The 26,342-nt window shown below is 37.4% G+C and overlaps 1 protein-coding gene and 1 pseudogene across 2 annotated transcripts in view; both read right to left on the bottom strand.

The window, feature by feature from the left end:
- Nucleotides 1–26,342, bottom strand: part of TEK (TEK receptor tyrosine kinase) — a 135,484-nt gene that overhangs the window by 16,064 nt on the left and 93,078 nt on the right. For both annotated transcript variants that reach the window (XM_072612487.1, XM_072612498.1), the window contains 7 exons: nt 24,944–25,243; nt 22,317–22,471; nt 18,930–19,140; nt 11,212–11,322; nt 7,646–7,836; nt 5,859–5,972; nt 600–670 (listed from right to left, as the gene is read on the bottom strand). In XM_072612487.1, the coding sequence (XP_072468588.1) occupies nt 600–670; nt 5,859–5,972; nt 7,646–7,836; nt 11,212–11,322; nt 18,930–19,140; nt 22,317–22,471; nt 24,944–25,243 (1,153 nt within the window). The remainder of the gene's footprint in view (nt 1–599; nt 671–5,858; nt 5,973–7,645; nt 7,837–11,211; nt 11,323–18,929; nt 19,141–22,316; nt 22,472–24,943; nt 25,244–26,342) is intronic.
- On the bottom strand, nt 15,449–16,188 carry LOC140505931 (signal peptidase complex catalytic subunit SEC11C pseudogene; annotated as a pseudogene).

Below are 26,342 nucleotides of genomic sequence, written 5' to 3'. Positions count from 1 at the left end.
GTATTTTAGTGACAAAAAAACTAGAAAGTGAGTAGGTACCTATCAGTGGAGGATGGGTACACAAATTGTGGTATATGAACATAATAGAAAATTATTATTGTGCCATAAGAAATGACTAAATATGATGAATTCAAGGAAATTTGGGGAAAATATTGTGGACAGAAGCAGAACAAAATAAGCCGAATCAAAAGAATGATTCACATAATAACCCCAACAAAGTAAAGGAAAACACCATTTTGAACATCAGAAAGTAATTGACATAGTGGCTGCTGTAACATCAGAAACCTGTGGTAAAGGATGCCTTTCTTGGCAGAGAGATGGCAGATGATGAGCACAAAATGAGGTATATGTTGTCAGACATTGTGAATGTCTTTGTTTTGCTTAATTCTATGTATTTTTGTTGTTACAAGGGAGAGTTCTATTGGTAGGGTCTAGGGACAGTCATTGACTGATTTAAAAAAATATTTTAATTCTTTAAAAAATGACAATAAAAAATGTTTTTGAAAACAACCATAAAACTTTTAAATATACATGTACATATTTTATGTACATGTGTGTGTATATATGTACACACACAAATATATAAAAGGCTTACTCACACATCACTGTTTGTTGTATACACGCTGTAATTTAGTGATTCAATTGCCATCCAACGCACTGGGAGCCTGCCCTAAAAAGAACAAAAAGGAAATATTACTCACTTTGGAAACATGGAAGCTTTTTGATGAAGAAAATATTGTTCTGTGTCTACTCTGTCTGAATTTATTGCTCATTAATATGTCCATAGGAAACTATCTATTTGGCATTATGCCTTGGTAAGGTAGAACTAACTCATTCACATACATATATGCATGCATATATTTGTACCTAGAGGAGAGCTGTAGTGCTTGGAACCTATATTTTATCCTTTGCTCTCTTCTGTATTTATACTTTCTCCTTTGGCAACCTCATTTGTTCTCATTGCTTCTCCTAAGCAGATAATTCTCAAATCTTTATCTGCATCATTGACTTTCTAAGATCCAAACCACATCTCCAACTATAAAATATCTCCTACAGAATCTATAATTTCTCTCCACCTAGAGTTATCCACAGATGTCTCCAACCAGAATCACAAATTTAACAGGTCTACAACTACACTGGTCATCTTTCACTGCAAATCTCTTCTATTCCTGGCTTCAATATTTCTCTCTCAGAAGCGAAATTCAACCCAGTTGTGCATGCTGGAAAGCTTAGTCTTTTCCCTTTCTCCTCTGACTGGTGTGGTAAAGGAACAGTGTCTTTAGTCAGAGGACCTGAATCCTTTAAAGCCTAGCTCCCAATACGTGGACAAGCCTCTCTCTGACCCTCAATTTTCACATCTGTAAACTGGGGGAGTGACAGAATTGTTCTCTATAGTCTCTAAGGTCCCTAGCAATCCTGAATAGAGCTTTTGACAGTCTTCTTTTGTTCTCTCTTTACACCATCATCTTAGTAATAACAATAGCTGACATTTATATACCAATTTAGAGTTCTCAGAGTACTTTACTTTGCTCACTTGTATCTATCTCTTTGTGATCACATTGGGGTTTTCTTCACAAAGATATTAGAGTAGTTCACCATTTCCCTCTCCAGCTCATTTTACAGATGAGGAAACTGAGGCAAACAGCATTAAATGACTTGCTCAAGGTTGCAGAGCTAGAAAGTGTGTGAGATCAGATTTGAACTCAAGAAGATGAGTCTCCCTGACTCCAGTTCTGGGACTCTATCCACTGCCCCACCTACTTTCCATGAAAGGATTCTATATACATTATTTTATTTGAACCTCATAAAAATCTTGTGAGGTGTATACTACATCTATTATTATTATACCCACTTTATAGATAGAGAAACTGGTACTCTAAGAGAGGTAGCAAGGCACAATTAAATGAACTCTAGATTTATAATCAGAGGACCTACATTTAAATCCCTTCTTTGACACTTAAGCCTGCACGGCTTTTGGATGGCCACCTAACCTCTCTGGGCCTCAGATTCCTCCACTATAAAATGAGAAGGCTAGACTAGATGACCTCCAAGGTCCCTTCCAGCTCTAATTCAATGGCTTATCCATGGTCATATTGTTAGTGGAAGCAGGATAAGAACCTAGATCTTCCTATGTCCAAAACTTTATTTGGTATGCCTTGTAGGCCACCTACCTAAACTGCACTAAACACAGAACTCAAAAAACTCAGATCAAATCTGGCCTCAGAGAACTGTATGACCCTGGGCAAGTCATTTCATATCTCTCACCTCAGTTTCCTCATTTGTAAAATGGGGAGAATAATAGCACCTACTTCCTAGTGCTGTTGCAGAAATATACTAAGATATTTATAAAGTGCTTTGCAAACATGTAAGTGCTAAATAAATGCTAATTATTTTTATTGACACAACCTATTGGGGCTCCAGCTAGATTACTTACAATCCCCATGCATAACCTGTGTTTTGTTCCTCTCTGCCTTTGTTCACAATCTTCTTTATATCCAGAATTCCTTTCATCTTTTCTTCCTGCTAAAAAACTTACCCATCCTTTAAAGCCCAACCCAAAAATTGCCTCTTCTAGTAAGACTTCCTTGATTCCTTCCACTAAATAATTAAAATTCTCCTCCTAGCCCAGAAATGCATATAATATTTCATGTATACATCATTTCCTTTTTACATTTATGCTTACTATTCAGTGTTAGTTATTTGTGTGTGTCATATCCCTCTACTAGACTGTAAACTCAAAGCCAGAAATTAAATCTTTCCTAGAGCTTAGCATAATTATTTGTACATAATACTTCTGTAGTAAATATTGTTAGATAAATAAATGTCACCAAGATATAATTGCATAATGATTTTTCCTTTTGAACGATGGTACCCCTAAATGATAGCGTCTTCCCTCTGAGATTATCTCCAATTTATCCAATGTATATACTGTTTGTTCAAGTTATTTATATAGTTCCCCTTCCCCCATTAGATTTTGAACTTCTTGAGGAGAGGGACTGTTTTCACTTTTCTTAGTATCCCCATTGTTCCTCTCAGTGCTTGGCACATAGCAGATACTTAAAACTTTGGGACTTGATCTCACTTGAAATCACACTATGGATGCAGGTATACAACATGTATGCATGCATATATACATACAAATATACATATGTGTGTATAAACAAGCATACAAAACATGTGTATGCATATATACTGGCTTCATGGTATGTTATATATACACACAATCTACATATCGCTGTTTATATATAGATAACTTTTTAATATATGATTATATACCTATATATTCTTGTCCTTAGCCTTATAAATGCCTTTCAAAAAGTACAAAAACAGTCATTTAATCCTCAATTCATTGTGAATAGATTGTATTTCTAAATGTTTTTCATGTGAAAATAATCTGAAATGCTTATTAGACAGTAAAAGTTTCTGCCTTTAACTAGCTGTGTAAATTCTTCAGGTCTCAATTAATACATCTGTAACATGAGAAGGCTGAAATTAAGTGCACCATGAGGCCCCTTCCAGAAGCATAACTACAGGGTAAAACCAAATCTTAAAATAGAGGCAAAGACTTTAATCATTTTGAACATGGGCAAAGAGTTTAAATACTGCCTCCTAGTGGTATCTTACCAACTTTCTGCCTTCCTTGCACTCTGCTCCTCTCACTCTACTAATCTTTTTCTTTCTAGTTGAGCTATTGTGCACTTTCATATTATAACCAGCTAGGTCTTTGGGCTGTAACCTAGATTTGGAGTAGAACTCTGCTTCTTCTCTATCCCACTTTATACTGGTGGTAAGTGGCTTCATTTTAGGCTTGGAAATCTTAGGAAGGTTCAACAAAAATGGAAGTCCAACAGGTTCACCCCTAAAAGGCATAGTAGATGAGCATTGTCCTTGAGACCTGGCTTCAGATACAACCTCAGACATTTACTAATTGAATGACCATGAGCAAGCCAGTCTCAGTTTCCTCATCTGTAAAGGGGTAATAATATCAGCACTTATGGCACAGGGTGGTTAAAATGAACAACTTGAAAAAGTGAAATCCATATATTTTGTTGAAATAAATAAATTTTCTTTTCTCATCACAGAGACAACATTTGTACGGTACTTAGCAAATCATAAATTAATATGCAAATGCTATAATGATGTTAATGGTATAACAGACTTGGAACCTATTCTCAAGGTGTAATAGTAGTTGAGATTTACATAGAGATTCAAGGTGTCATAGCAACCTCATAAGAACCCATGGTAATGCTACAAGTATTATTATTAGTATTTAACAGATGAGAAACTGAGACTCAGAGGTTTATTTGCCACAGGTCAAGCAGCTAGGCTTTAAACATAGTTCTCACCTGACAGAACTCTCAGTCCTGTTCTGGTAGGACAAACATCCAACTATGTCTGGAAGATATTATATTTGTAAGCAAGGTCAACTATGATAAGAGAGTGATCAGTGTTGAGTGGTGTCTGGTTAAGTAAGGATAAGAAATGTAGTTTTCCTGACTAATAGTACTAGGAAAATTGGCCTATGGAGAAACATATATGATTACTAAACATTCTGAAGCCATCAAGAAGCTAGGTATTACAGGGGATAAAACCTGGAACCTGGATTCCAGAAGACCCAAGTTCAAATCTAGTTCTTAGACACTTATTAGCTATGTGACCCTAGGGAGGTCACAGTCTGCCTCAATTTCCTCAGCTGTAAAATGGGAATAATAATAGCATATATCTCCCAAGGTGGTTGTGAGGACAAGATGAGATAATTATAAAGCACTCAGCAGTTCTTAAAGAGCTACATAATATGCAAGCTGTTATGAAAACTCAGAGACATTATGGAGTAGAATAGAATTCTGGACTTGGAGTCAGGAAAACCTGAGCTTTATCTCTATGTGGGCACTTATTAGCTCTGTAACCCTTGGTAAGTCATGTAATCTTATGAATTATGTCCATGATCCTATGATGCAGTCATGTAAGTCTCAGTTTCCTCATCTGTAAAATGAGTATTCTAACACCTCATAGAGTTGTTATGAAGATCAAGGAAGATAATATCACTAAAGCTGAATTAGAGATATTTTTATAAAAAGTTGAGTAAGAATAAAGGTGAGGATGGCGATCATTTTCACAGGATTATAGATTTGAAGCCAGAGTTCCTTAATTTTATAGATGACTCATGGCCCAAAAGGTTGTAAATGCATTGCCCAAAATCACACAGGTAGTAAGTGGTAGAGCTAGGATTTTTACTCAGGTCCTTGATTACAAATACAATGCTTAGTTTTGTGAGACATCTATTAAAGTTAGGCCTTCCAGTCACAGAGAAACTGCTAATATGATTGCTTCTAGTTTCTACTGCCTTTAATTTTTTAGAAGCATTCTAAATATCATTGTTTCCTTAATGGGGAGTATGTATAAGATATAAACACTTCCTGGAAATTCTAGGTCTTATGTCTACAAATATGAATTTGGTGTAAACTCCAGGCTTTTGCCTATTAACCAGGCTAATTTGATTCAATTTAATTCAATAAACATTTACTAATTGCCTAAATATGTGTCAGATACTGTCCAAAGCAATGAGAATAAAAGGACAAATATGAAATATAGTCCCTACTTTCAAGGAATTCACATTCTACCAGATTGCTTAACATTGGTTTACTGTTGATCACCTTAGTTTTAAAGACCTCTGATTGTTCTTGAAGTCACATAGAGAAGCAGATTACAATTTATTTGAATGGATATTTGCTCAGTGAACGTAATATCTACCAAGGAATTCACCTTAGTACTATAACCAACATAAAAAAAATAATATGAAAAAACCTCTTGTGGGTCCTTTTGGAAAAAATGTCACTATTGATGAGATGCATCCTTACCATTGTCTTTTTGACATATACTTCTTGACCTCGGGACAATCCAAAATCTGCTATTTTGGCTATGTAGTTTTCTCCAACCAAAATGTTTCTGGCGGCCAAGTCCCTGTGAATAAACTGGAATAAAACTATATATAAATTTACATGTTTTTATTTGGATTGCTATTGCGTCAGGCTCATTTTGATAAAGCAAGGTGGGACAAGAGAAGAAGATATGTTAGGTTGTGGTTAAGAACGTAGAAAATAAAAATTCAGTAGATTAGATCCTGCTGGACTGCTGTATCTTGGGTGAAATCACTTTAAGAGGGTTATAAAATCATTTGTGGGGTATCACAGTAATCAATATGTATTTAGTAAGTGTATATTATGTGCCAGGTACTGTGCTGCGTGATAGGGATATGAGTACAAAAAAGCTACTCACAAGAAACTTTTTAATATTGTGTTTGGGGAGAGAGCAGTAAGTAAAGGTAAAAAATATACAGTATAAATAAAAAATAAATGATCCACATGCATATGTATATGTAAATGCATACATGTATGTATGTATGTATATGAGGCAGCTAAGTGGTAGGATCGAGGCTGGAACTGGAGTCAGATTGAGTCAGACCTGATTTCAAATCTGGCATCAGATATGTACTAGCTGAGTGGTCCTGGGTAAGTCACTTAACTTCTGTCTGCCTTAATTTCCTCATTTGTAAAAAGGGAATAATAATAGCAACTACCTCCCAGGATTTTAGTGAGGATGAAATTAGGTAATATTTGTAAAGTGCTTGCAAACCCTGAAGCCCTATATAAATATGCACATATGTATCCATATATTCACTATATGTATACTTGGACACATATGCATATATACTTTCCCTTCTTATAATCTAATCTCTCTCCCTCTCCTTCTCTCCTCTCTCTCTCTCTCTCTCTCTCTCTTTCTCTCTCTCTCTCTCTCTCTCTCTCTCTCTCTCTCTCTCTCTCTCTCTCTCTCTCTCTCTCTTCCTCCCTCCCTCCTTTAGGTTATTATAAGAAAGGACAAAGCACAACAAGAAGGGAATGAATGATAGCATGGAGATCAATAAATAGATAGAGGGATGACCTTAGAGTCAAGAAGACCTGCCTTTGACACATGTGACTCCTGGGTAAGACATTTAACCTTTTGTGGCCTAGCAACTCTTTAAGGTTATGAATTATAGATAAGTTGTAACCTACACTCATGAAAGGCATTTCTACACCAGGAATTCCCTATACCAATACTTTAATGGGAAAAAAAATTAAATCATTTAGGTCAAAGTTAGTAACTTAGCATTATAGCACCTGATTTGGAGCCTAGGTAGCCTAGAACAGTTAACACCTTGCCCCAAATACCCCAGAAATTAAGCCCTATAATGAAACTTACTGAACACATCATACTCAGCAAAAAATATCAGTCACACAGAGTGTATGTAACTTGAAACTGAGACACGTATTAGGGGCAGCTAAGTGGCTGCCCCTGGAGTCAGGAGGACCTGAGTTCAAAGTTGGCCTTGCACTAGCTGTGTGACCTTGGGCAAGTCACTTAACCGTGATTGCCTCCAAAAATAAGTAAATAAATAAATAAAAATCAAAGAATTAAAAAGAGACACATACTAGGGAAGAAATTGAGGTCTGGAGGGGGAAATTGTGGGAGTCAATGAAAGAAGACAGGTTTGCTTCAAAACAGCTGTCTTAAAAAACAAACAATAAAACCACCTACATTCTGAGCTAGGTGAAAAATTTTTAATCAGAGAAGATTTGTATGGCACAAAGTAATCAAGGCAAACCTGCTTTTGGCTCAAGTAGTCCATGCCCCTGGCCACATCTGCAGCAAAGTGCAGCAGCTGTTGGGAGGACAGCGTAGAAGCTGTGCTGTTGGCTATGGCAAATGCTGGGTCTGTCTCCAGTACCCTACTCTTCCGCAGGAAATCAAGCAGGTTTCCATGAGGAGCATATTCAATAGCGAGGTACAAATACCCTGGAAGGAAAATAACATGGCATCAACATTCCATTGGCTCTAAACTGGTAAAATATGGATTCTAAAATATAAGATGTCTTGTGTTCACGGCTGTTAAGGGGACGCAGCTCAAACAGAGAGTAAGCTCCACAAGGAGCTTAAGTCCTTCCTTCATCTAACAATTTAGGTAACTTTGTAGGATAATGGCAAGGTAGATGAAATCAAGCTTCTGTTCCATATTTATAGTATGTAAGTGCAATACCTAGTGATACATTTCTGATACTATCGATGTGACTTTGAGCAAGTCACTTAACCTGTCTGGGCCTCAGTTTATATCTGTAAAATAGAGAGATTGGATTTGATGACCTTTGAGGCTTGTCCAGGTCTAGCTCTCTGATGCTGTAATACATGACTTCAGTTGCATCTGTGGAAGAAGGATAAGAGTATTCTCTCCCCCAAACTACCTAGACACAAAAGAAGAGATGGAAAAAAGGAGAAAGTTTTCTGGAGTGCTTTATTCCCTCAGAAATAGTGGGATTGGAACTAAAGTCTTTCTTAAAAAGCATAGTTCCTCCATCCAGACAAAACTTTGCTTGAGTGAGTTGGGGTTTCAGGTGTATCTCTGTATTAATAAAGCTAAAAAACAACCGCTGGTTATGTGTGGATGTAGTTCTTTCCCTGGGTGGAGGTGGGAAAGAGGGGAAAGACTATGGAGAAAAAGCATTGCATTAGAGGATTTCTGCATTTGAAAACTTTGGACAAATGGTCACTAGTAGGTACAATACCTTTTCAGCAATCTATCATTTCCACTAAGACACCAGGAAGCTCATTGCAACAATGCTAGATGCAAGTTGTGGTGTCTCAAAAGAGTAAAATCCATGTATCTTGTTGAAATGAAGAAGTTTTCCTTTCTCACCACACTGGAAAGCAATTTGCCTTCCTCATAACACTGAATTTCAAATGACATAAAAGTAACATAAAATGGAAGGTATTCTGCCTATTTTTAATACATAATGAAGTGTATCACAATTTTAAAAACTTTAAATAAAATTTTAATTTCAGAGATGAACAATTTTAAATACTAGTTATAATTAAAATATCCTTGAATTAAATTTTGCTTTCAATATAAGAAAGTATGTACATAAATAATGTAAGGAATCTATTTTCTCACTTCCCATTTCTTCTTTCCTCCCCACCTCCATTTTAAACTAGGATTTACAAGAATGAAATATATGTTGACACATTATCTTTTGATTAATTGCTGTAGCCAAGATGACCAAGAACTATACCATTGTTTCTGAGAAACACATCCCACCTTTTCTTTTTTCTTTTCTAAAATAAATGTCATTGTCATTTAACTTGAGGGAGGTTGTTTGGCTTTACCATTGGCTTAGTGAGTGATTTTTTTAAAGTGTTTCAGATACAGGTATTTTTAGTTTAATAAATTGAGGAAAAGGAAGGAGTCCTGGCTTCCGTTGTTGATGTTTGTGTTGCAGAGTCCAATAAATGGTGCCAAATTTGTAAGTAATTGCTAGATAAGCAAATTTTTCCATGAAAAATGAAGTCCTTGACAAGTATTAATGTCACTTTGAACCCATAGAAGATTTTTATCACCTACTCATACCCTGGCTCATTGAGTAAAACTTTTCTCATGATGCTTCACATAGGAGGGACACAACAAATTCTTGTTGAATAACATCACTGGACTAAGTTGAGAGACTGAGTTATAGGGTCAACTTTGTCAGTAAGTGGCCATGTGACTGGGGGCATATTGTTGAACCTCCTGCTTGCTCATCTGCAAAAAGAAGTTCGATTAGATTTCTAAGGTCTTTGTCAACTCTAAAATTTGGTGATTCTGAAGTTAATATTTAAATTAATGTTAAAGGCTTTTGTTTTATAGAGTTTTTAGGATAAAAGAGAATGCATAGGAAAATACTTTGCAAAATATAAAAAATTATAATGCTTTATTATCATTTGTCTTCATGGCATACAAAATTCTCAGAAAATTCAGGTGACCCAAAGATCAGAGAAAAAAATGTATAGTGATTCAAGTAGGCTGCTGTCATTCAATCAGTTAACAAGGAATTATGAACTACCTAATACTATGTGCTGGGAGCTTAGGTTCTGAGGAGACACAGATAAAATGAAAGTCTCTACCCTCAAGGACCTTACATTGTGTAGGAGGATGCAACATGTACACATTTTTAAAAATATATATAAAAGGTAAATACAAGATAATTTTGATGAGGAGTGAATAGAAGCAAGCACAGGCTCAAGGTCACATGTGGTCTTCTAAGTCCTTGGGTGTGGCCTTTTGACTGACACAAATTCTTCTATTAAGGGGATTTGTTCTGTGAAGTTTGGATTCAGTCAAAAGGTAACACTTGAGGACCTAGAGGGCCACATGTGGCATCTAGGCCATAGGTTTCTCATCCTTGTTTGGGGTGAGGAGAGTCTGAAAAAGCCTCAAGTGGAAGGTGGCATTGAACTCTGAAGGATGCTAGAGGTTCAATGGTGAGGCTGTGTAGTCCAAGCTTGGGGCCAGTCTCTGCAAAGGCATGAAGACAGGAAATGGAATGTCATGTGTGAAGAATAGTGAGAATGCAGCTTTGGTTGGATCCCAGAGTGTGTGAAGCATATTATCATGGATGATTGGTATTTGGGTAGCACAGAAGACATCATCGGAGACATGCTTGACTGGAAAATGAGGAGGTGACCCTACCATATAAGAAGAGTTAGGGATAACATATGGATTGTCTAGTACTATACCAGAAACAAGAATTATTTAAGCTCCTTGATGGTTGATTGGGGTCCTCTATAGAGAATTTATGGAAAGACATAGACCAGAAAGGTATAAAGTGAGAAGGTATGGAAGGGCTGCAATCTGCACCTGAATGGAATACCCACATCCATAAAAACATATGTCCATGTAAGCATAAAAGTATATATTAAGGTATTATTATTTTTGTGAATAATAACCATCAATCTGGGGATCATCAATGCTTAAAAATTACTGGAATAGTTTAAATTGGAAGGAAGAAGAAAGTTTCAGGAATGTTAGAAAGGACACATAAATTATCACTATCTCTGTTGGCAACAATTCTTTAGAGGTAGTGACAGCTAGGATTTACTTCTGTGAGTGTTTGGAGTAGGGGAAGTTAGTGATGAGTTCCCATAAGCAGCACTGAATAAACTAAAGTCAGATGCTAGTATTCCAGGCTTGATATTTAGTCAAACAACACTACATCATGCATCTCGGCAATCAGGAGATGTACCCAATTTTTTATTAAGCATTTAGTATGAGGGTGATATTTTTGCCTATATTCTTGACAATTATTATCTTTCTGGATTCTAATTAGGATCTATATTTTAAGCTGGTAGTAAAAAGCATCCTACCCCGATGTTCACATGCTCCCAGTAGATTGATGATATTGGGATGGTGTCCAAGCTTACAAAGTACTTCCAGTTCTCCAGCAAAGTCCCTGTGGTCATCTTTGGAGGCATATTCTGGAGGGGAAAATGTCATTGATTGAAATTCTTTTCACAATTGTATCTTCTCAGAATCAATTTTCTCTTCTCTCTTGTACATACCTTGATCCCCCACTTACCTTCAAGTCTTAGAGAAAAATTAAACCAATAGATTATTTTCAGGCTTTATCTTATGCAAAATCTAATTGGATCCAATGGCTAAACTGGCATCTCATTCCTAACTTTTTTAGTTTTGTAGTTAAATCTATTGACAGGGAGGCAGGTGACCAAGTGATCTATTAGGTAACAGGGCTGGAATAGCTCTGACAACTGGAATTAACAACCAACCCATGAATCTAATTTCTTTACACAGTTTTGACCCTATATACCACTCCCTAAATCTCTTATAGAAGATATCTGAGATGAGGAAAACTGTCTAAATGTGATCTCATCTTTTTGCTCCTTCTTATGTATGTCCATACCCATGAGCACACCAATCAGAGAAGATGGTCTATTACAGGTATGAGAAAACAAAGAAAAGTTCCAAAGTAGGAGTTCTTAACCTAGACACACAAGGGAGTCCCAGGATAGATTTCAAAACATTAGCCTGATTGGGGAAAAAAAAATTACATCTTCATTTTCTCCAACTTCTAGCTGAAATGTGGCATTTCATTCAATTATGTGAAAACATTCTGAGAAAGGTCTATGGTCTTTTAGACTATTTTTATTTTTATACTTTCAGCTTTATGTATATTTTTATATTATATTTACAAATTGCTCTCAGTTTGTGAGAGGCCCCTTGTAACAAAGGAAAACAGTTAAGTAAAAATAATAATGATATAGTGAGCTCATCTAAAAAATCATATCATTTCATATCTATAGCAACACCCTCCAAATTAAAAAAAATAGCAGAAATCTATTTTCTATCTCTCCCATCCCACAGCCCACTGGAAAAAAATAAAAAGGCAAATTTCCTATTAACAAATGTGTAATTAAATGGAATAAATTCCCTCCAACAGCTGTACACAAAAAGATGTTTCATTCCAGCACAACCCTGAAGAAGGCAATCTCTAAATGTTTAAATCTTACTGAAAATACATAAAAAATTGTTATTACCCCCTCTTCAAGGTCCATATTGTATGACCTTATAAGAAATAAAATTTTTCAGTAATTTAAAATCTTTTGTGAGGGGGTGGGGACATTATCCGACTTTCCTGACAACAAAATTATGTTCCAAAATGTCTTCAATATTCTAGTATAGTACTTAGTTTCTTGTGAGTGTCTGTGTGTGTGTGTGTGTAGATACACACATATACATATACAAATACAAAAAGTTTACGATCATTGAATTTACTGATTTTACTGAATAATGATTGTAAAATTGTTATAGAAAACTTTAATGCAAATCAAAATTTTGAAAAATGGAGCTCTTTATTCTCTTAGGTGACTTTACCTGGCATAACAAGGTCTTTCAATAAAATCTTAGAATCATTTTAAGTTCTAGTCTCCTTATGTGACAAAAACCCCAAGAAAACAAAAACAAAAAAAACAATGCTTCTTTAATGGATCTGAGGTCTTACTGTTGTGTATACTGCCTATAAGTGAGCCATGTCATCTCATCTTGAGCAAATCTTATGCCCAAAGGCTGAACATAATTGGGGGCCTTCCTCTAACAGTGGGAATACCAACACAGCATATAACTAAAAGGACAATGGTGATTATACATAAACCTCCTGTTCCCACATGATTTTGATCTCTACAGCTAGGTGGTTATCTTTGAAAGTTTTCCATTTCATGGGCCTTGGAGATTATGAATATCTTGGATAGCAACATCTATTAAAAATATTGTTCTCAAGTTTTTATGACTCAGTGTTATATCCAGGAAATTGTGAGCCAAGAGAGGTGAAATGACTTGTCTGAGGTCACACAGGTGGCAGAGGTGGGACATATTATCTCAATTTCCTTTCTTAATTACTCAAAATATCTAAGCATCTTCATTCAATAACTCCTCCCTTCCTCTGGTCACAAAGAAGTATCTATCTCTACAATATTTAAAAAAAGGCTTCTGTTCCATTCCTCTCTTTATTTTTATTGATAAATGTCTTTTTAAAAGAAATATATTTGTTTACTTTTAACCTTCTTTTTTTAAAATTTTGAGTGTCAGATTACCTCCCTTCCTCCAGTCCCTCCTTCCACATTAAGATGACAGGAATTATACATGTGAAGACATGCAAAACACATGTCCATATTAGCCATGTTGTGGGGGTGGGACAGAAATGGAAGAAAAGTAAAGTAAAAAAGTATGCTTCAATCTGCACTCAGAGTTGAAATGACATATTTCTTGAAAGATGTTGTCTCTATGTGACTCCACTCTACCACCAACACCCCATTATTACTTTAGTATCTCCTAATTCGACTTCTTCCCTAACCACTCAATTGAAATAGTTACATTAAAGGTCACCAATACAAGATTGCTGAATAAAAGCAGGGACTTCCCTGAGCTCTCCCTCAAAGCCCTCCAAACACCTCTAAAAAATGACTCTAGACAAATCCTAGAGCTACAGAACTCACAAAATGACAGAGTGAAACAAATACCTAGTCCAAGACAACCTGAAAAGTTGACAGGAAGGGTCTATCGCACCAGGCAGGGAGTGGAGCACAGTCTGGCTGGAGCAGGCCTCAGGGGACTGAATCATTGGCAGTTGTTGTGACACTTTCAGACTTCTCAACTCACAAATGCCAAAAAGGTCAGTAGGAAAACTCTGTGGGATGTGGGTGAAAGAGAAGTACGTGGTCTGGCTGGTCCAGCACCAGCCCCAGGGTGGTGGTAGTGGTTGCAGAATTCTGTGGCAGCAGCAGTAACAGAGGCTGCTTCTAGAGCTCTGGGCCCCAGATAGTGGTGGATCCAGCAGCTGATACTGTCCCTGAAGCCTGGGACAGTACACCCACACGTGCCCCCATCTCCACTGGAAGCAGAGTCCTACCTTGAAAAGAGTTAGAAAGTCAAGTCTTTGGCTAGGAAGATGAGTAAACACTGTACAAGAACTCAGACTGTAGAATCTTACTTTGGTGACAAAAAGGATCAAAACACACAACCAGAAGAGGACAGCAAAATCAAACCTCCTACATCAAAAGCCTGCAAGAAAAATATGAATTGGTCACAGACCATGGAAGAGCTCAAAAAGGATTTTGAAAATCAAGTAAGAGAAGTAAAGGAAAAATTGAGAAGAGAAATGAGAGAGATGCAAGAAAATCATGCAATAGCTTGCTAAAGGAGACCCCCCAAAATACTAAGAAAATAAAGGTCACCAACAACATCTGAATCATCAAACCTAATTACTTCTTTTCAGCCTTTATCTTCCATGATGCCCTCCTTCAGTCCAGCTTTCCTCATCTTTCCTGACTGCTTCTCACACAGTTGACATTTGCCTCTTATTAGATCTCCTTCCTAGGCTCAGAGATATTTACACATTCTTTCTAACCCTCTACTATGGATATTATCCTCCACTCTCTTCTTTTCTCTCCCTACAATCTCACCTTTGCCTCCCTACAATCTTACCTTTTACAGCTTCAAATACCACTTCTACTTGACAACTACTTTTGTCTGTGCCAACTGTATCCCATGTTTGAATCTTTGTGGTAACTTTGATGTTACCTTGTCTTCACTTCTTATATTCAATTACTTTATAAAGTAAAGTTTTGCTTAGTAATATCTCTCAAATCCATTGGCAACTTCCATCACTCCAAAATGCTTCTATTCAGAGTGTAACAATGGTGAAAAAAAATGGGTGTTTGGTTTGGGCATGTGAAGTAAAGAAGGAGAGAAAGCACTTAACCCACATCTATTATCTCAATCACACTATGCCATTAGGGAAGTACTCAGATGTGAAACAAGTTATGTTGCCAAGAGTCTCATTACTATCTACCTGGACAATTGACATAATTTTCTTATTCTTCTTACCTTGACTCTCCTTCCTTCCCCTTTAGCATGTTCACAATACTGCCACCAGAATAATCTTTCTTATGCCAGGTCTAACTATGCCATTTCTCTGCTCAAAACTTTTCAAAAGACTCCTGTGGAGGAGTTGGTCCTTGAAAATCCAAAAATTTATTACAGAAAAAAAGAATGCTGAGATGAAAATTAATTTTTTTAACTCATGAACGATTTGTTTGGACAAAACAGAAAGATCTGCACACTGTTTTCTTTTATATAGAAATGGAACATCTCACATATATTAGTACTTTTTTAAATAGAATGCATTTTGGACCATTTCCAAAAATTGCTTCTCATTTTTGAATTTACATTTACACCCACTGCAGCCAAAAGAGCATGACTGAATTTTGTATAATCATTCATGCCATGATTACAGTGACCATCCCAACCTATGGCAAAAACCCTTTTGTTCTTTCTATAACATCCTTCTTTTCTAGAACAGTTTTCACTTCTTTGTACAAACCTCTAATCATCAACTTCCTTATTACCTCCTTTAGTCAGAAATTTGACAGTTCCATCATCTTTTTCATTAATTTTGATGATTCTGTGAACTATAGGAATATCTCTTTCTTTTAACTTTGAAGACAACTATTTCTCTAACTCTAATAAGATCTTCTCAGAAACTTATTAAAAAGGTCTCCTCTATGAAATGCTGGCTCCATACTGTCAAGCAGAACCACCACAATGGGACTTTCACTCCCACCAACATCAAGTCATTCTATATCATAAGAGAAGAAGATACAATCATGGCAAAGCCTAAAACCTGGTGATACAGCTGGTACTTATTCATCTTCCTTAGGTCCCCAGCTAGAAGTTGGTCCCTGTTTAGGGAAGAAGGGGACAGAGCAGACCAGTGCGCTTCAGGCAAGGGCGCATACTCTGAGTAAATAGTTTTACCAGGGGTCTTTCCCAGTCTTTATGTACTCATTGGAAATGCAGTGAAGAGGAAGCAATTGATGAATTAATGAGGAGACATCTCCAAGTGGGGGGGGGGGGAGGAGAAGAAATGTTTCCAGAAACTAAAGCATTTTGCCAGGACATTCATTAACTATAGCTGAGATCTCAGAACTACAAAAGATGACAATTACATTATATTTAACTTCCCAGATTAGAGAAGTGCCCTTTTATACTCAGAAATCCATCCAGGTAATGAGTCAGCAGTAGGGTGAAAAAGACAAATAGAGGTGAATAACTCTGGTTCCCACCCACATCTCACCATTGCTACCCATCAAATAAAATTTAAACTCCTTTGTCTGAATCTCTACAATCTGCTCTATCCTACCATTCTAGACCTGTGAGTGACTTCAGCTTTTTCAGATATCTCCAGTGGAATGTTCCACTTGCACTTCAAATTCAACATACCTAAAACCAAATTTATTATATTCCACCACCTCCTCAATACTACTCCTCCTTTGGATTTCATATTTTGTTAGTTTGTGGCATCATTTAGTTTCCCACATTCAAAACTTTATCAAAACTTTATCCCACATTCAAAACACCTCTGAAGCCTTGCCAGACCAGCAAATGGAGCTGGTGAAAGAGGCCTTACTCCATTGTGCTGACATCTGGGCAGATAGGGGGAAGAAGGTATTTTCTCCCATTGGGGAAGTGTCCTTAATGGAATGGACATCACATCCCTATATAGTCTTCCAATCTTACACTGATCCGTACTTCACAACCTTCCCTAGACCATATCCTGGTTTTGTCACTATGGCACCCCTAGGGCCCACAGGGCCTGCCTTCCAACTAAATACCCAAGAATGTGATGGTCAGACCTTTCCCTCTCTCAGTTTGCCCACACTCACAGGACTATCTTCTGTACTACTACCACCTGGCACCACTCCCCTCTCCCAAATGTTTTTGCCTCAGATGAAGATATTACATTACATCTCTGAGCCTTTCCTGTCCCTGGTCTCCTGTGTCCAACATCCTTCCCTTTTAGCCCACACAAATAATTTTGTTTTGCTACTTAAGCTGTTATAACTCAAATGGCCATGATTTATGCCACACTGGGGGATGATCAGTTTGGTAATGAAGAAGAAAAGAGTATGACTTATTTTCCTTCTATTAAGTGCAACACATCATGTTAAATGGGAACAGGGTGGGGTGGTAGTGCTGGTAAAAAGGCAGAAACAAATCATTCTGTGTCCTGAGAGAAAATAAGCAAAAAAGAGAAAAAGAGCTGGGTATAATAGGTAATAGAATTAAACAACTTATCAAACTCTTCCAAGTCTATACAAATCAATTTGGTCTCCAACATCTATTAAGATGAAATTTTTCGATCAGAGAGTTCTTAACTTTGTGATCCCAGATTATGAGTTGATATGAGTTTCTTTACCCTACCAATCATGCCTAGCAGCTCAGTTACATAGTGGATACAGTATTGGACCTGGAATCAGGAAAATCTGAATTCAACTTTGACCTCAGACATTTACTAGCTGTGTGGCCCTGGGCACAACCTCCACCTGCTTTAGTTTCTCATTTGTAAAATGGGGACAATAATAGCACCTACCTCTCAAAGCTGTTGTGAGGATCAATTGAGATGATATGTGTAAAGTACTTTGCAAGCCTTAAAGTGCCAAATAAATGCTAACTATAATGCTATTATTGTGCTACCTGTGCAAAGTAAGCTCCTAGAGGGCAGCATCTCTAGCTACCAGCATAGTGCCTTGAACATAGTAGGCACTTAAAGAATACTTGCCATTAAACTGTTGGGATTCCCTGTTCTACTTCCATGCTAAATACAAAGAAACCATAGGATATTCAAGCTAGAAAGAACCTTAGAAATTACTTATTCCAACTACCTCAGTTCATGGATAAGGTAACCAAGGCACAGTGATAATATGTGATTTTCCAAATGTAAGTGGCAGAGCCAGGATTTCTACCCAGGTCTTCTAATCCTAATCTGATGGTCTTTTCCCTATGATACAGTAATGTTTGCAAATTTGTATTAAATCTCTAAAGGTATGAACAGGAATAAATGAATAAGAATTCACAGACTGATAATCTTCTAGGAAGCACAGTGTATAGAGTACTGGGTCACAACGATCTGAGTTCCAATTTGGCCTCAGACATTTATTAGCTGTGTGATCCTAGTCAAATCACACACTCTCTATGCCTTAATTTTATCATCTGTAAAAATAGATAGGATAATAGTACCTATCTCAATGGCATTGTTATGAGAATCAAATGAGATAATAAATGCTAACTTCACACTACTATATAATGTTAGTTGTTACTATTAATTTCAAGAGAAAGAGATGACTGCTCTAGTGAGGGGAGCAGGGAAACAATAAAGGCTTCATGTAGGAGGCAATACCTGTGCTTCAAAAGAAGCTAGATATTCTATTAGACGGTGGTAAGGAAGAAGTGCATTCAAGACAACTAAGACCATCTGTGTAAAAGTTTAGAGGGAAAGCCTGAAGTGGAATGTCTAGAGAATAGTTAGCAGGCCAACACATCCCAGAAGTATCACAGGAAATAGTATCACTTGAAAGAAAATATTGCCTCTAGTTTGACATGACGGTTATATCTGATATTATCTTTTTTACCCCCAAGAAAATTAGTACATAGAGGACAATTTCAATAGGAAGTTGAATTTTTGACCTACCCCAGTCAAATGGAGACTTGATATATCTGGCCCAGTACTGACCTTTCATTCTTTTAATGGCAGCATCCATCCGTAAGCCATCCTTCTTGATACGAGCCTTAAGGACTTGGCCAAAGTTCCCTTCTCCAATCACATCTTGAAATTTGATGTCATTCCAATCAAGGACTGGATAGATTGTGGGGTCTGGGTTGTTCTTGGCTTTCCTGTTCAGGGCCAGAGTTCCTGAGTTGAACTGCACAGCTGGTTCTTCCCTCTGGGAAAAGGAAAAGAAATGACAAGTTGCATAATACCAAGGTACATGAGAGCTTTCTTTTTTCTTTTTTTTTTCTTTCTAATCCTTTTTGAGGAAAAAATGTGGGAGGGTCAAAGCAGTGACTGAAAAGCTTATTCCTCTTTTTGTTCTAGGGTGAAATTTCCTATTAGAATATAAGTCTCTTGGGTGTGTATATTTCATTTATGGATTTGAATTTATGGTCCCTGGAAGATTCTAGGTTCTTGATTGATTGAATCCAGTGTTAAAGTTTGGTGTTGTCATAGAGGTCCCATCCAAAGCCTTGTTTGAGAGGTGTCTGGGTGATTTTACACACACACACACACACACACACACACAAATAATATATATATATAACCCCACATATATACATAAGTGGCACATATATGTACACATATACATATATTGTACATGTAGCTAGATTGATAAATTTCTCTATCTATGTCAATAAATTATCAATAAACCTGTGAGAACAGAAGCCTAGGGTATGATTCTGTAGTGTACATTGCTATTTCTGCCTAACTGCCTTTTAGAATTACTCAAGTTGGGTTTGGTCTGTTCTAGGTCTTGGAGTCACCTAGGTCTAGCCTGGAGTAAGTGGGAAGTACTTAGATTTTTGATGATTGGGAAAATCTGTCCTAGTATGACATTTTTTTCTCCCATGTTGACCTGAACAGTCCAACCTATAATATCCTGGTGTTTGACAAGATGTATTCCAAAGTGCTACCTCAAAATTTTTAGAAAATTCCTACTTTCTCTCTCTTCATCAATCTCCCATTTCAGGGATGCTGATAATGGATCTACATAGCTTAGGAGAAAATACATGGAATTTGAGAAGGCAGAATGCACAAATAAGCAATCCCATAGGACTGTGAACTGTATTCAGTATGTGAAAGTAAATGGGTAGTGCATTAGATGGAGAATGTTGTACTTAGAGTCAGGAAAACGAGTTCAGATTCCATTTCAGACATTTACTAGCTTCATTTCTCACTTAGCTATACCACTTTGGGATAGCTCTGATTTCTCCACCATGCCCCATTATTGAGATAACCCTATCACACTGTTAAGATCAGCCATTGTACTTCACCTCCTCACTGCTCTCTGCCTCTCTGATTGAAGGATGGGATCATGAACTCCAAACCTTCTTTAAGGAGGAAGCTCAGCTTAGAAATTTCCTCATTTCTCATTTGGCTGGGCTACACTACTTTGGGACTTCTCTTTACTAATTTCTTCACTATGATCTTAGTTAGATACCATCTTCCTAGCCCCCTTTTCAGTTTCCTTTTGTATTCTGTCTTTTTTTGTATGTGTATTCCCAGAGTTTAGCACAGTGCCTGTCACTTTGCTACCCCGTTTGAGGTTTTCTTGGCAAAGAGATTGGAAATATAAAAGAATTACCATTTCCTTCTCCAGAACATAGCAAACAGCAGGTACTTTATAAATGTTAATTAACTATGGACTAGCTGTGTGACCCTAGACAAGTCAAGTAAGTGCACGTGTGTGAAAGGTGCAGCACTGAGTGCTGAAGGTGATAAAAGTTTAAAATGGCACAGTCCCTGCCCTCATGATGACCTCATATGGAAGCTATCACAGTGTTTTAGGAAGTCCAGGGTTCCCTTTCTTTATATATATGTTCTTTGCATCCATGAAAGATTTAGTTGGGTTCCCAGGGGGCATGTCTGAATTCTGGGAATTATTTCTGCTCCTACTTGTTTGTGAGAAGATGTGTGAGAAGCTGTCAGGACAGGGAACTGGGTCACTGATTATTTATGAAAATAGCTTACATGTGGTATACACTTACCTTCAGCTAGTTCTGTGAATCCACCAGAAGTAAGGCATTTCTGCCTCCAGAAGAGCAAAACTAGCAGAGGCCCTGGACCCCTAAGAGTACATTTCACAAATCTGCTAGTCATCCCCATTAGGGTGACTGTTAGGCTGGCTAAAGATAAGCTGTAGACCAAATCAAGTCACAGATCCAGGCAAAGAATCTTTAGTAACCTTTAATGAAGGAAAGAAACGGATTCTGTGTATATCCATGCATCTTATTTTGAGTCACTTTTGAGAGTCATTCCTCAAATTGTAAATTTGAAAAACTGATAAAATAAGGTGTTTGTTAATTTTGCAGAAGTGGAAGCCTCAAGCTGAAGAACATTTCAGGCTGCAATACAAAATTCTTGAGATGGGGACATTAACAAAGGATGATATCATGGTCCACTAATGATGCCTAGGCCAAAGGAATAAACAGCATCAATTCCATGAGATGTGACTATAGGTGTGAAGGACACTGAAACATGAAATTGCAATAACCTGAGAAAAGGGAGGTCTAGAAAATTAGAAATCATGAAGTAGGGAAAGTACTACAAAAGCTTATTAGTAAAATATCACTCAGTATGCTATGGACTGACTTCCTTGACAAAAGATTCCTATTCTATTGGAAGGTTTATTTGGGGAGGATGGGGTCATAGCTCCAGTTTCCTTTCATAGTGGAAACCAACAAGAAAAATAAGACTTGCTTGAAATCTTCAGTGGTTTCTCATTGACTAGAGGATACAATAAAAATTCTTGAAACTCTTTAGGTCATTAGGTCTTTCATCTGGCTCCCATCTACCTTTCCAATATCCTTTTATACTACTTACCTTCATGTATTCTGTCCCACTCAGGTCTAATAACCATCTATTCCCTGAAGTTGGTGTTTCTGTATCTTGCCTCTGTGTACTCAATTATGACTCATCTCCATCTCCCAATACCTTTGTCTTTCTCAAGGCTATGATGTCACCCACTCCATGATTCCCCTACTTGTTAATATTTGATTCCTTCTTATTTTTCCTTGTACTATATTTCTTTGTCTCAAGAAAAAGAAGAATGTTTGCTAGCATTTATATAAAGCTTTAAAATTTGCAGTGTTGTATACATGCTATCTCATTTGTTCCTCACGACACTGGGAAATTGGTGATGGAAGGACTTTGAAGATACGGCCTTTTTCATTATTGCCTTGGTATCAACTGAAGCCTACTACTATTTAAAAAATACGTTTATTGGATTGAATTGTTGGAGAGTTAGAAAGAGGACCAAATTTGTTGGAACATATTTATATAGAGAAAGCTACTTATATTTTCTAAGTTCAGAAGTAGACTTAAAAATGGTCAACAACACAGTACCACATTTTGGAAGGCTTGGGCCATCCTTCGCTGGACATTTGCTCTTTTCAGCTGCAACATGATCAAGAAGGCCAACAGCACAGTCAAACAAGTCATTCCTGCTGAGCCAAGGATGGCAATGAGCAGCATCTTCTCCCCTCCTAGTTCTGTTGGTTCTATAGTTGGGGGAAAATAAAACACAAATAGTTACAGACATAGCTAGAAATTCTTTCACTTGGAGTGTTGGGTGCTCCAGAGTGTATAGTGGCAGAGGGAATAGTTTGGGTAGGCAGAGCCACAGAGGACATTCTCTAGGTGGGGGGACCATCAGGACAAGTGACTATTCAACCTCAGGTATATCAGGACAGGGTCTGTCTCCCATTGTGACCAATCTGTATCCCCACAGGGGTATAGGGTAGAGAATCTGGACCCCCAAGAAAAAGCACCATGGTAATGGGAACTTAAGGATAGGACAAAAGGGCAAAATCATGCTGTGTAGTATGGTGAAGATTGGTGGATGACTGGAGAAGCAGAGGGGCCAAGTAATCTCTAGACTGACCTATGTAAAAAGTGGTAGTGGAGGGCACCCCCTTAGATATTGGTGCCTTAGGCAGAAGAGATCAATGGCCTCACCCTAATTATGGCACTGGATAGGCATTTAAACTCTAGCAAAGGTGGGCAGAGATCATTTATCTATTTTTTGTAAGCTTCATTCACCCTTAACTTGAGGGTAGCCTTAAGGGTGCTACAGAGAAACAGAGAGTCAAATGTATGACCAGTTTTACACAAGCATAGAGATAAATTTTGATGAGCCTATGGTCCAGAAAATGTCTCTCATTTTTTCAAAGAATTGTTTCTAAACAAATGGACAACTCTAATTTAATATAGGGATTGAAGAGGTATAAGGGAAGCCTGAGAATATAGAGTTGCAAAAGGCAGTGATTTCAGTGAATAACAATTTCTTAATTTATCAGTGCCTGATCAGTTAGACAAGTACTGAGCTGAGGGAGAAGCTATATTCCTAATATTGGAATGAATTTGCTCTGGGACCTCAGAAAAGTTACCTTACCTATTTGTCAGCTCAGTTTCTTCTACAAGTTGGCATGGCTAGGTGATCATGGATTTGGAAGAGACCTCAGAGGTCATCTGGCTCAGTCCATTCATTTTATAGAGAGAGAGGCTAGGTCCCAGAGAACTGATATACATCGCTCCAATATACATAGTGCTTTGTAATTGACAAATGACAAAGGAGCTGCTCAGGATCACACCAGTACCCAAGTCCTCCAGCTCTAAGTCCATTGTACTAGGTAGCCATCTGTTCTTTTCAGTTCTGAAATTCTGTGCTTCACATTTATACTTAAGGTTTTACAAAGAAACAGGGTAGAAAAAAGGATTTTTAAAACTTTAAAGTGTCATAAAATGAGAGCAATTATTAAAACAGAGATTATATTGTTCCACTTCTCAAGTCTCAGGGAGTCTCCAACACTACAAAAGAAATATTGACTTGAAAAGGACATCCTTCAAGACTGATTCTAGACAAGTTGCAAGGGAGGCAATTTGTCTTCCTCCCTCTCCTGCATTTTATTGGCTACCCCTTGCCCAACCAGCTGCCTTTTATCCTTTCTCCTTCTCTTCCCTTTCACATAACAGTGATGCCTGGTGACCTTATTCAGTTCAAACCAACAAAGGATTTTATAAAGCAACCACTAGGGGCCAAGCACTGGGATCACTGCTGTGAAAAAATACAGAGAAGTATAATCAAACCCCCCACTCAAATAATGCTGCTAAAGTGTATACTTAAACAACAGAGTGCAATAGACATGTATGTGCTGGAGGAGTTGAGAGAGGGAGGGAGCAGCATAGGCTGAAGAAGGTCAGGAAAAGCTTCATTAAAAAATGGATCAAGAACTGAGACTTTAAAAATAAATTGAGTTTTGGATAGATGAAAAAAAAAAGGGAAAACTGCCCAACACAATCAAAGGCTAAGTCTCTGAAGGAGGGCTCACAATAGCACAGAAGTACATAGTGTTTGCTATGTGCCTCAATATAAATGCTTACCATTCCACAAAAAGTCCATTGTTGTTTGAACACAAATACTCTCCTGGCAATGTTATTTGGCTGGAACATCATGATCTTAGAAGAATCAGAATTATTGATAATTCAAAGAACATAGAAAGATTCAGAGTGGGTGTAAATATCATGTTACTAATGATGATTCAAGTACAAGAATTGGCATAAATAACAACTTAGACATATTAGGATCATTTCTGGTTAATCCTTTAATCCCTCTACTCCTGTCTCCTCATTTATAGAATTTCAGGGAATAATAAGATGATATCTAAAGTCTCTTCTGACTCTAAGCCCCTATGATCCAGGCTAAGTAAAATCCAAAATCATTTTTCTCTTCCCTGTTTGGTCACAATTTTCTTTACCTAGATTCCTGTTTCTAGCTACTTGAAGAAAAAGTAAACTGGTTAAAGTCATTAGCACATTTATTTCATAAGTGTACCTGTAGATAACAATATTTTAAACCAAAAGAACGAATTTCAAGCAGATGAGATGACAAGGAAGATTTTTGTTTTTAGGCAGTAGGGCCTTGTTGTCATCTTTTAAATCATATTATGCAGTCAAGGATCTCTTCCACCAACCTTTATTTTCTGGGAGTGTTATCAGTTCATGAGAAGAAGGGGGATTGCTTGATCCTATATTGTTTTCTGCAAAAATGTCGACCCAGTAAGCTGTTTGGGGCTCTAGACCCTTGATATGATACTGTGTGATGGTGGCATTCTTTATCTTCACTTCAATGTGGTTTTCTTCAGCCTTGCCTTGAATCTTGTAACGGATTATGATAGAAGAAATAGAATGACCATCCGATATTGACCAAGAAATGATGGCAGAGGAGTCAGTGATGTTGGAAATCTTGATACCATCAGGTTGAGGAGGAAGTTCTGTCAGAAAAAAAAGTCCCTGACATAAGCCAGCTATTATTACTTATTAACACAATTCAACATATAAAACTAACTTGGCCTCTATGAGAATCAAATGCAAACAAGGGATCTCTGAATTAGATAGTGGGATGCTAATGAGGTAGTTAACTCTTTTAGCTAGGCCTCCTACTTGAAGTGATGAATGCTACTAGCAGGCTTAAGATGGTGCAATGTATAGTTTGGAAAGAATATTCAATCTGTAATTAGAAAACCTAGGTTCAAACTCTGCCATTTACTTGTTGTGTGTCCTTAGAGTAGTACTTTAACCTATTGGGGCCTCAGTTCACTTAAGTGTAAAATTAGGGGGCTGAATTATATGTCCCTCTAAGACCCCTCTTCTCTGTATCATATATATATGTGTGTGTATCTGTGTATGTATATATGTATATATACATGTGTACATACATATATACATGTATATATATACAAATAAACATATACGAAGAAAAACAGAAACAAAATGTAGCTGTAAAATAGCATATGATAAAGGGAGGGGAGAGAGAGAGAGAGAGAGGAAGAGAGAGAGAAAACATAGTGGGGTTTTAGAGAGTGGCTGTCTTGGGAGGTGGAGGGGGAATCCATGCTTGCTAATCAAGTGAACTCACATCTTGTGACACCAAAAAAGTTACAACACATTCTTCCAGAAGAAGCCTCCATAGCACTAATTCTTTTTGATGGACAATTTGTAATGTTAATAGAATAGGAAGATCTTCCCTGTCCATTAATAGACCTATGTAACCTGCTTTGAGCTCTGGCCCAGCTCACAGGTGTGATACATCCTGAGTCACATGGAGCCCATGTGACTCAGGGAGGAGCTTGCCTGGAGGGAGGAGAGGCCTAATAGTAAAAGAGGCCGAACTGAAAAGAGACCTAACTGAAAAGAATGCCTAACAGAATAGAATGCTGGAGAGGGAGGGGCATGGGTAGAGTAAGAGAGCACAGGCAGAGAGTGAGAGTAGACAGAGCTGAGGGAGGAACTTGTTTGAAGGGAGGCCTAGCTGAAAGAGTGTTTTGAAATGTTGGTGCTCCCTGGATTGGTGAAGAGTACCTCACTAAATCT

The sequence above is a fragment of the Notamacropus eugenii genome, chromosome 1 (assembly GCF_028372415.1).
Source record: "Notamacropus eugenii isolate mMacEug1 chromosome 1, mMacEug1.pri_v2, whole genome shotgun sequence".
NCBI lineage: Eukaryota > Metazoa > Chordata > Mammalia > Diprotodontia > Macropodidae > Notamacropus > Notamacropus eugenii.
This window is presented reverse-complemented; position numbering and strand designations above follow the sequence as displayed.